Raw genomic sequence first — 12,265 nt, 5'->3', positions numbered from 1 at the left:
CATAGTGAGGCATGTTTGTGTGTGTAATGCATTGTGATATGTTGTATTGGGCGGCAGGTAGCTGGTCCAGTACCCGAAATGGTATTGGTTTGAATCCCGGAGTCGACTAGGTGAAGAATCTACAGCCTAAATGAATCCTAAATGCTCCTGTAAGTCACTCTGGATAAAAAATGTCTGCTAAATGACAAAAAGGTTCATGTAAAATTGTATTGCAATGCATAATAATATAATGTCTGGAATGATGTACAGTAACGTAGAGTCATGCAAGGGTCTTGAAAACATGAGAGAGAAGCCACACTATCACATACTCACTCTGACCAGACTAATCGGGATAATCTATGGGCTCCTGCTGCATGTTGTAAATTCAGTTTAGGAAATCCAGCTCTCTGAATCGTACTTCCCCTCTCTCCTTTTTGACCGCCATTCTCTCTCTGCCAATATGTTTTATTAGTAACTCAGCCTGTCCTCTCTCCAGCACGTTCATGGGACTTGTTGTCCATGGATCTGAAAAGACAGTTACGGTCATGATGTTATAGACATTAGGTCTTGATACTTTGCCACCACAGTTTGGCCATGCAACTGCAGAGAGTTTGATGATAGTGGTCAGCAAATGTTTTTTTGTTTTTTTTAGCAGACACTCTTATCCAGCGCAACTACGGTTAAGTGCCTTGCTAAAGTGCATATCAACAGATTTTTCACCTAGTCAACTTGGGAATCGAACCAGCCAACTTTCAGTTACTGGCCCAAAGCTTTTAACCGCTAGACTTTCTGCCGCCCTGGACTTCTGGATCATTTGTGGTCTAAAACTATTTACGGTTCCTCTTTTAAACTGTCACCCATGGTTACTATGTTGAGCTCTAAGACATTACCTGAGAGTGCAATGTCAGGCAATTTATTTGATCCTTAAGCCACGCATTAAGGTGGTATTTTTATTGTCATGTGAAAGAGATTTAAAGGATCTTATCGTTGACAGAATGCAAAATGTATGACCCGAACATTACCTGTTTTTCTCCCTGGTTCCTCTGTGGGATGCAACCTGGTATGATTAGGGACTCAACATGCACACATTTGTTTGTTCATTTCCTCAGATGCAAGGCTATGTTGATTGAGGCTAAATTATGAAAGATAAAGTGAAAACACCTATAAGTCCATAATTTTGCTCAGATACTATAGATACATTTTCCCTCAATGCACAGTTCTATACTCCAGGGATACCCATCTTACATTCAGTGTGCCTTGCTCGCAGGTTCTTCCACTTTCGATTCAAACAATGTATTGTTTTTGGCATTGTGAATTCACATACATTAGTCATTGAGCATAATCAACGCATAATAAATATAGAGATGCTAACCCAGACAAACCATTGACTTAATTGGTGGTAATTGCATGAAATCCTGCATGGGCTTGGTGATAGTAAAACAGATAGTTATGGTACATTCTGAACATGGTTGTTATTGCGTGTTAAAGTCCAGGCCTAACACAACAGCCAGTAACATGGACTGTTGTGTTAGCTCTAAATAATGAGGAATAATTGAACCTTAAAAGTAAATGATGTAACAGCTACACTGTTTACTACCAAGCCCTTTGATGTAGGCTACAAATGAGAGTGTGTTAAAACATTGACCCGTATGATGCTGCCCGGCTCTCAGAAGCTGCAATGGCCGGCGATTTCTGCTCTGCTGAGGAGAGGCCTTGTTGTTCAATATGCTGTGAATAATTGAAGGTTACTTCTTGCAACCAAATGTACAATGTCTTTATAAATCGTCTCTGGAGATAAGAAGAGAAAAGATGCTGACGGACTGGATGGAGAAAATTCAGCATCACTGACACTTTCGTTTAGCTGAGTCAGAGAGGTGACTAAGTTTATTTCTCTCTCCCCTCCACCCCACCCACCCCATTCTTTATCTCCCTCTCTGTCTCTCAGGTTGACATGCTCCTGCCTACTAAAATCACCGGCATCATCACCCAGGGGGCCAAGGACTTTGGCCATGTCCAATTCGTCGGCTCCTACAAGGTGGCCTACAGCAACGATGGAGAGAGGTGGCTCCTATATCAAGATGAAAAACAGAAGAAGGACAAGGTGAGCCATCCACACTCCATGAAGATAACCAAACTGCTCCATTAGAAAATACATGGAACACAAACACTGCATTCCCTGAGTAATGGAAGGAACAGTGTCTACCAGAACTCAAGCAGAAGTATTAGTAGTTATAAAAGCCAAACAATATTTCAACATTCAGCAGTAATATCCCAAATGCATCCAAATAAAAATGTCCATTATGAAAACAAGAATAGCACCCCATTGAATGAAATAGTAAATGAATGGGAGAAGCAGAATGAATGGAGAAATGTGTTGTGCAGCCTGTAGTTGTCCAGATCTGTCCCTGTCTCATCTCTGTGTTAGCATTGCATCTTCTTATCTCGGGCTCCAGCACAGCTTGCTGGGGCCTCTCTGCCGCTGTCTCGTCTCCTGGATCAGATAAGGGCATGTTGTCTAGCAGTCCTGGTAGGTACACTGCCCGAAAATGTGTTTGCGGTCCTTCAATAGAGGACACGTGTTCGTTCCAATCACCCACGCCAGCCAGCGGAAGGGAAGGAGGCTGTGGCAGGCTCCCTGCTATCAGGAGAGCAGCAACACTACTAGGGCTGTTGTTTTAGATGAGGCCTGTTTACTTTGCTACTCTCGGTGTGTTGTTTAAAGATAAGGACTTCATGGTGCTGTTGCTTACGCACTTACGATGGTCAGAGTAGAGCTAACCTGGGAGGAAACACACCTAAACACACACACAGAGATCTCTTAATTTATTAAATCCTGTAAAACACACTGGCAGCTTCCAGTCTCTGTTTAACAGAATATAGTGAACTACATTTTCCCAGAAGCATAAATTCACCAAATGAGCATAATGACAAGTGATCAAATTAGCTGTTTTATACAGTCAAATGTTGTTTCCTGAAGCAGGCTTTCATAACGGGAGAATGGCGAAGATAAGGGTTCTAAAACAGATATATAATGGTAACTTGTTATGTCACATATCACCCTCCAAAGGGCACACATCAATTTACTGTATGCCCTCATGTGCCAATAAATGGTCAGTTTAGCGGCCCATGCCTGACAATACTTCTCCATCCGCTGATTGAATGCCTCGCTTGAGGAGTTTATAATTTCAATGCCCAGGATGATCTTTGGATGCAGGCCACCGCGTTTTCAACCAATCTCAATTTTGAGCACTGGAAGACTTTCAAACGTTTGTCAAACCTGGCAGGACCGAGAGAGAAGAGGTAAAGGAGACAATGGCAGGATCCTAGTAACCTTTTGTTTTGAAATCTATAGTTCCTAATTTGTAACGATAAGCGTAGACTAAGAATACAGCGATACTACATAATGGCACATTCATATGCTACATATGAAATGACTATTAATGAACTATGCAAGCCACAACAAAATATCCTATCAAAACATCCTAATTAGTGACCTTAATTCGAAAACCCGCAGACCCTCGGCGCTCCGTAGAATGAGTGACACGTGTTTTGGAGCATATTTGTGAGCAAGGCCTGGAGGGCTGTTAATCAGTGTGACCCAGGACAGAGCTGTGATGAGCTTTTCAGATATATTACTTTTCAAGGTGTTTCAGGCATTTAATGCTAGAGGACGCATTAGGCTGCCGGACTCCAGAGGCGTTTCCTGTTACGCCACAGGCTAGGAGAGGTTGGTCAGGCTAAGAGCCCTGCGTGTGTGTCTATGGATTCATGCATGACTGTTTGAGAGAGAATCTGAGTGTGTGTTTGTATGTGCACATTCATGCATGTGTGTGTGCAATACGGAGAGTGTGCGAACGTTTGTGTGTGTGTGTCTCTGTCTGGGTGGAGGTCTGGTTGGGCAGAGTGGCTGAGCCTTGTAAATATTCTCTTCAAGTCTCTCCCCTCCTGAGCCTCAGTGTGGCAGAGACCAAGAGGAGAGGCCTCGGTCAGCATACAGATACCCTTGGAAACAGACACTACCAGGGACATAGCCACAGACACTACCAGGGACATGGCCGCAGACATTACCAGGAACATGACCGCAGACACTACCAGGGACATGGCCACAGACACTACCAGGGACATGGCCACAGACACTACCAGGGACATGGCCGCAGACACTACCAGGAACATGGCCGCAGACACTACCAGGGACATGGCCGCAGACACTACCAGGGACATGGCAGCAGACACTACCAGGGACATGGCCGCAGACACTACCAGGGACATGGCCGCAGACACTACCAGGGACATGGCCGCAGACACTACCAGGGACATGGCCGCAGACACTACCAGGGACATGGCCGCAGACACTACCAGGGACATGGCCGCAGACACTACCAGGGACATGGCCGCAGACACTACCAGGGACATGGCCGCAGACACTACCAGGGACATGGCCGCAGACACTACCAGGGACATGGCCGCAGACACTACCAGGGACATGGCCACAGACACTACCAGGGACATGGCCACAGACACTACCAGGGACATGGCCGCAGACACTACCAGGGACATGGCCGCAGACACTACCAGGGACATGGCCACAGACACTACCAGGGACATGGCCGCAGACACTACCAGGGACATGGCCACAGACACTACTGGCTGTCACTAACTTAGATGTTGCATGTATTTATAAACCATACATTCCGTCGCTATCTATCTGTCTATCTATCAAATTCTTATTCACACAGGAACACACACTTCCATTTATACACTGACACATGGAAACACTGACACACTCACACATTGATTTAACACAAGCAGACTTGTCAACATGCAAATCCTCACATTTGCACTCAAAAAAATGTACACATTCAGTGATAGCACCATCTTCGCAGCAGCCCACCGATCTCACTGCGGATTCCTATTTGCCAATATTTGCAGAGTACGTTGATGGGGGAAATCAAGCACAGAAATAATTGATTCATGTGTAATGGTGTTCCACTTAGGTGCCAAAGGGTTAATTAGTCAGTGGACCTGCCAATTCCCCTCAGGTCAGAGGGTAACAGCATGTTAGATGGCGTAAATACAATCATAGTTTAAGATGAACCACTAATAGCTCTCGTTTCCTCCCCCTTTGGCAATGCTCTGTACACCACCACATCTGAAACATGCGGTGAAGGGTCAAGATTAGCTGTGATTCGGTCTATATTGCCTCGTCGCTTGAAGAAGTGGTTGGCTTGCGGATGTGAATTTGATTGAGCGGAACCAATGAAGGCAAGGCTGAGCTGAGATTGCCTTGCGTCACCCGAGCTAGCCACAAGCTACATAAGAGCTGGAGTTTGCTAGGCCTAGGAGACCTGCACTCTTCGCCTCTGCAGCAGTTTTGAATAATGAAGTATGGTCAGTGGTCAACCCCCTGAGTCCCCCCAGGCTCGTCCAGTAATGTACGCCCTTGACTGGCTCAGGCAGTAAAATCAATGCTGGGGAAAAGGCCTGCTCCTGGGTCAAACCAAAGGTGTGCCGCAGAACGGAAGGAGATGGACTATTCGGTACACAACCATTGGCCATTAGATTAGAGCGAAAGCAGTAAGCAGTCATTGCAGAGGGAGAGAAAAAAAATCTCACTCTGTAGCATAGAAGTCCACCATAGACTGCCAGTGAGTGCATGTGAGGACACATGAATGGATGTCTTTGTTTGAGGAGGTTTGGAACATGGTGTGCCTTCTCCGAGAGGCTGCAGAAGTCTAGAGATTCAGGACGTGCTCAGTATGAACCAAGTCAAATAACTAGACCCAAACATCTGGCCTTTTCTTCCAACTCCCCTCATCTTGGCAGGGAGATGCATTGCTTTACTTTAAATGTTTGCCTTTTTAACGAAATGTTTTTGAGAAAGTATACAAATAATTGACTTTGTTTATTGTACTATACCAAGAGACTTGTGCGTTATAAAGATTGGACCCAGTCAGTGAACTTCTAGATTTTCAATTTCTATTTACTGTACTTCCAAATATATTTTAATTGGTCTAGTATTTTGATATTTTATTATTTTAAAATGCAAGTAGCTGAATATTGGAATGTATTTGGAAATACACCTGGAAAGTGTTGCCGTGTATTTGAAAATACTCAAGTATATTTTTAAATTAAATATTTAAACATTCCCATGCATTTCAACAAAGGTCTGTTTGGTATTTGAAATAATTCATTTTGAAAAAAAATATATATGAAAAACATGTTTTAAATAGTAGGCTATTTGTAGGAAATTATTAGGAAATACTTACAATAGAAGTAGTTGATTCGGGTCATATTATTAGAAAGTATGAAAATACACTGTACATAAGTATCTCAATTACAAATAACTAAATACTCATGTATTTGAACCCAGGTCTACTATTTTCCAAGTAAAACCACAAGAGCAAGTCAGTAGGCTTCATCCTCTTTTTCACTTTCTCTTCTCCTCTTTCTCACTGTTTGTTACTGTTTGTTCTTTTTTAGTGGTCCTGCACATCTCTTGTTCCACCCTGTTTGTTTCATAGAGAGAGCCTGACAGTGTGAAAGTCTCTGGACGGCTCCGGAGAGATCCTTGTCATATTTCAATCAACTGCTGTTTTTCTATTCTTGCTGGCCTCCCTGTTGTAATACCTCAACTGTATCTTGTGTCTGCTATATTACCGTTGTGGCAGAACTCCTGCAATTGATACCACCGGTTCTCTTCTCCCGAGCCCAATAGACTTCAATTAAACTGTACAATTATAGCAAGGGTAAAGATTTTAGGTCCATACAGAACGGTTTAACAACGTGTAAGATTTGATACAGGCCCTTCTCCAAAATGTTTTTTATTCTCCAACATTCCTCCATGATAGAATGAGCTTCAATATTTGGTGTATTGCTCTATTAAATCTACTGTAAATTGCATCTCTGCACCGAAACTTGATGGGATATGACCACTCTTCTTTGTTTTTAGGAGGTGGAACATGTCACAAATTGCACTGCTGTGGAGAGAATGGAGTCATAGAAATGTTAATAGTGAGCTGAAAACGGTTAAGAAAGTCCCCAATAATGGATTTCTAGAAATATCCATAGCAGAAGCAACATTGCAATCTATTGCACTCTTATTGCCGTCAATAGTGAGCAGAAAACGGCTAAGAAAGTCCCCAATAATGGATTTATAGATATATCCATAGCAATAGTAACCTTCCAATCTATTGCACTCTTATTGTCTGGATTTTTTTTACTTTTTACTCTTTTTTTTACTTTTTACTTAGCCTTTATTTCTGTACCTGTTGCACCTCAAATCGCATGCTCATCACTTCAACTAACAAGTTAACAATCCAAGAGCAAAATCCCTTCTGTGGAATGAAGACTTCCACTGCACCCTGTCAGCACTACACTCCAATGTTGAGTTAATGTCTTACCATGTTGAGTTAATGTCTTTCAGGACACTGTGCCGAGTCAGGCTGCCTGTGAGATTTAGCCAGAGAGTTAGATAGAAAAGACACATTAAAGTGCAGGTGTAAGAAGTGCGGATAAGGTAAAGTGACGTTGAATATTTCTCTCTTTTTTTATTCCCCTGTGTTTTTAAGCAGTTTAATCAGGTATTCTCCTACTCAGGTATTCTGATCGGTGGGCCTGGTCAGGCACAGGAGAGAGGGGAGGGAATGGATGACCGGGAGAGGGCCGAGCTCTGATACTTGTTAAAACTTCTTGCTCCTACTTGAGACGCAGATGTCTCAAGTAGGCACCTGGAAATGCAAATGCGCTACGCTAAATGCTAAATGTACTCGTTAAAACTCAAACGTTCATCAAAATACACATGCAGGGTATTGAATTAAAGCTACACTCGGTGAATCTAGCCAACAAGTCAGATTTTTAAAATGCTTTTCGGCGAAAGCATGAGAAGCTATTATCTGATAGCATGCAACACCCCAAAATGCCTGAATGCGACGTAAACAAAGATTTAGCGTAGCCGGCGCTACACAAAACGCAGAAATAAAATATAAAACATTCATTACCTTTGACGAGCTTCTTTCTTGGCACTCCTATATGCCCCATAAACATCACTATTGGGTCTTTTTTTCGATTAAATCGGTCCATATATACCCAAAATAGCTATCTATGGAAGCTGTGTAATTCAGAAAAAAACATCGTTTTAAAACGCAGCGTCATTTTTTTAAATTAAAAAAGTTGACGATAAACTTTCACAAAACACTTCGAAATACTTTTGTAATCCAACTTTAGGTATTAGTAAACGTTAATAATCTATCAAAATGATTACAGGGCGATGTGTATTCAATAGCTCCTCGTCTTCAAATCAATGGCTGAAAATGTGCACTTCAAAACATCCTGGCGGAGACCGGAAGAAATGGAATCCAGTTAGTTGGATTTACCAACAAAAAAACTCCCCGGAAAATGACGACAATGGCGACATCGTGTGGAATCTGTAGGAATTGCATGCAGGTCCATAATTAATTTTGTGCCCTTTTAACAACCCATGAAAGTGACGCATGGATATTATTTTTAGCTTTCAGTGAGCAGTTTTTCTTGCGCTTTTCGATGAAACACACGATCTGTTATAGTCACAGCCGTGATTTAACCAGTTTTAGAAACTTCAGAGTGTTTTCTATCCACACATACTAATCATATGCATATACTATATTCCTGGCATGAGTAGCAGGACGCTGAAAAGTTGCGCGATTTTTAACAGAATGTTCGAAAAAGGAGGGGGTAGGATGAAGAGGTTTTAACACTAGAACCTCTGGGCCTCGATGGAACTAAACTAATGAGGAGTCATTCTGACTGCAACATTCCAGCAGAGCAATTGATATACAGTGCCTTGCGAAAGTATTCAGCCCCCTTGAACTTTGCGACCTTTTGCCACATTTCAGGCTTCAAACATAAAGATATAAAACTGTATTTTTTTGTGAAGAATCAACAACAAGTGGGACACAATCATGAAGTGGAACGACATTTATTGGATATTTCAAACTTTTTTAACAAATCAAAAACTGAAAAATTGGGCGTGCAAAATTATTCAGCCCAATTGGAAAGGGCACAGTTGTAAATGAGAACTTGTTCTCAACTGGCCTACCTGGTTAAATAAAGGTGAAATAAAAATGTTTTAAATTGACTGTACGATTGTTTATCCCATGTGTGTATTGTTTTTGTCGCACTGCTTTGCTTTGTCTTGGCCAGGTCGCGGTTGTAAATGAGAACTTGTTCTCAACTGCTCTACCTGGTTAAATAAAGGTGAAATAATAAAAGAAATACACACAGTAGTCTGGATGGAGGCTAAACTGCATTCATACAGTACAGTAGCGTATACACACAGCAGTCTGGATGGAGGCTAAACTGCATTCATACAGTACAGTAGCTTATACACACAGCAGTCTGGATGGAGGCTAAACTGCATTCATACAGTACAGTAGCTTATACACACAGCAGTCTGGATGGAGGCTAGTTAACTGCATTCATACAGTACAGTAGCTTATACACACAGCAGTCTGAATGGAGGCTAGTTAACTGCATTCATACAGTACAGTAGCTTATACACACAGCAGTCTGGATGGAGGCTAGTTAACTGCATTCCTACAGTACAGTAGCTTATACACACGGCAGTCTGGATGGAGGCTAGTTAACTGCATTCATACAGTACAGTAGCTTATACACACAGCAGTCTGGATGGAGGCTAGTTAACTGCATTCATACAGCACAGTAGCTTATACACACAGCAGTCTGGATGGAGGCTAGTTAACTGCATTCATAGTTTCCACAAAATCTTACTGGTAGTTCTGTTCTATTGTCTGCTCTGAAACCACAATGCCGATGCAAGTACCAAGCCGCTCCGGATTCAATATTATCACAATAACATAGCATACTCATAAAGCTACCAACACTAGTATATAATATACTACAGTTCGATAAAACGAAGGTATCTATCTGTCAGGGATGTCTGTACTTTGGCTCTTCCGGAAGGTGACGGTGAAGGTCACTGTGAACTAATAAGCTAGCCATCCGCTACTCCTAGATGCTTGTTCAGCCATTTTGCAACTACAAAACTGTGAAATTGATCCTTAAGCACCTTATCATGATCATCAGATTCCATATTTTCAAAAAACATACAGTGCCTTGCGAAAGTATTCGGCCCGCTTGAACTTTGCGACCTTTTGCCACATTTCAGGCTTCAAACATAAAGATATAAAACTGTATTTTTTTGTGAAGAATCAACAACAAGTGGGACACAATCATGAAGTGGAACAACATTTATTGGATATTTCAAACTTTTTTAACAAATCAAAAACTGAAATATTGGGCGTGCAAAATTATTCAGCCCCCTTAAGTTAATACTTTGTAGCGCCACCTTTTGCTGCGATTACAGCTGTAAGTCGCTTGGGGTATGTCTCTATCAGTTTTGCACATCGAGAGACTGAAATTTTTCCCCATTCCTCCTTGCAAAACAGCTCGAGCTCAGTGAGGTTGGATGGAGAGCATTTGTGAACAGCAGTTTTCAGTTCTTTCCACAGATTCTCAATTGGATTCAGGTCTGGACTTTTACTTGGCCATTCTAACACCTGGATATGTTTATTTTTGAACCATTCCATTGTAGATTTTGCTTTATGTTTTGGATCATTGTCTTGTTGGAAGACAAATCTCCGTCCCAGTCTCAGGTCTTTTGCAGACTCCATCAGGTTTTCTTCCAGAATGGTCCTGTATTTGGCTCCATCCATCTTCCCATCAATTTTAACCATCTTCCCTGTCCCTGCTGAAGAAAAGCAGGCCCAAACCATGATGCTGCCACCACCATGTTTGACAGTGGGGATGGTGTGTTCAGCTGTGTTGCTTTTACGCCAAACATAACGTTTTGCATTGTTGCCAAAAAGTTCAATTTTGGTTTCATCTGACCAGAGCACCTTCTTCCACATGTTTGGTGTGTCTCCCAGGTGGCTTGTGGCAAACTTTAAACGACACTTTTTATGGATATCTTTAAGAAATGGCTTTCTTCTTGCCACTCTTCCATAAAGGCCAGATTTGTGCAATATACGACTGATTGTTGTCCTATGGACAGAGTCTCCCACCTCAGCTGTAGATCTCTGCAGTTCATCCAGAGTGATCATGGGCCTCTTGGCTGCATCTCTGATCAGTCTTCTCCTTGTATGAGCTGAAAGTTTAGAGGGACGTCCATTTCAATCTTATCGCTTGCACAGTGCTCCTTGGGATGTTTAAAGCTTGGGAAATCTTTTTGTATCCAAATCCGGCTTTAAACTTCTTCACAACAGTATCTCGGACCTGCCTGGTGTGTTCCTTGTTCTTCATGATGCTCTCTGCGCTTTTAACGGACCTCTGAGACTATCACAGTGCAGGTGCATTTATACGGAGACTTGATTACACACAGGTGGATTGTATTTATCATCATTAGTCATTTAGGTCAACATTGGATCATTCAGAGATCCTCACTGAACTTCTGGAGAGAGTTTGCTGCACTGAAAGTAAAGGGGCTGAATAATTTTGCACGCCTAATTTTTCAGTTTTTGATTTGTTAAAAAAGTTTGAAATATCCAATAAATGTCGTTCCACTTCATGATTGTGTCCCACTTGTTGTTGATTCTTCACAAAAAAATACAGTTTTATATCTTTATGTTTGAAGCCTGAAATGTGGCAAAAGGTTGCAAAGTTCAAGGGGGCCAAATACTTTCGCAAGGCACTGTATTTCATATACAGTGGGGAGAACAAGTATTTTGATACACTGCCGATTTTGCAGGTTTTCCTACGTAATTTTTATCATAGGTACACTTCAACTGTTACTAAAACAAAAATCCAGAAAATCACATGGTATGATTTTTAAGTAATTCATTTGCATTTTATTGCATGACATAAGTATTTGATCACCTACCAACCAGTAAGAATTCCGGCTCTCACAGACCTCTTAGTTTTTCTTTAAGACGCCCTCCTGTTCTCCACTCATTACCTGTATTAACTGCACCTGTTTGAACTCGTTACCTGTATAAAAGACACCTGTCCACACACTCAATCAAACAGACTCCAACCTCTCCACACTGGCCAAGACCAGGGAGCTGTGTAAGGACATCAGGGATAAAATTGTAGACCTGCACAGGGCTGGGATGGGCTACAGGATAATAGGCAAGCAGCTTGGTGAGAAGGCAACAACTCTTGGCGCAATTATTAGAAAATGGAAGAAGTTCAAGATAACGGTCAGTCACCCTCGGTCTGGGGCTCCATCCAAGATCTCACTTCGTGGGGCATCAATGATCATGAGGAAGGTGAGGGATCAGCCCAGAACTACACG

General features: G+C 42.1%; 1 protein-coding gene across 3 annotated transcripts in view; it reads left to right on the top strand.

Moving 5' to 3' along the window:
- The window catches only part of LOC139410658 (EGF-like repeat and discoidin I-like domain-containing protein 3), a 210,803-nt gene that overhangs the window by 188,245 nt on the left and 10,293 nt on the right, over positions 1 to 12,265 (top strand). For all 3 annotated transcript variants that reach the window (XM_071156025.1, XM_071156023.1, XM_071156024.1), the window contains one exon: positions 1,925 to 2,080. In XM_071156025.1, coding sequence (XP_071012126.1) covers positions 1,925 to 2,080 — 156 coding nt within the window. The remainder of the gene's footprint in view (positions 1 to 1,924; positions 2,081 to 12,265) is intronic.

This window comes from Oncorhynchus clarkii, chromosome 6 (genome assembly GCF_045791955.1).
Source record: "Oncorhynchus clarkii lewisi isolate Uvic-CL-2024 chromosome 6, UVic_Ocla_1.0, whole genome shotgun sequence".
NCBI classification, from domain to species: domain Eukaryota; kingdom Metazoa; phylum Chordata; class Actinopteri; order Salmoniformes; family Salmonidae; genus Oncorhynchus; species Oncorhynchus clarkii.
Note: the sequence above shows the minus strand (reverse complement) of the source record. Positions and strands in the feature narration are given on the sequence as shown.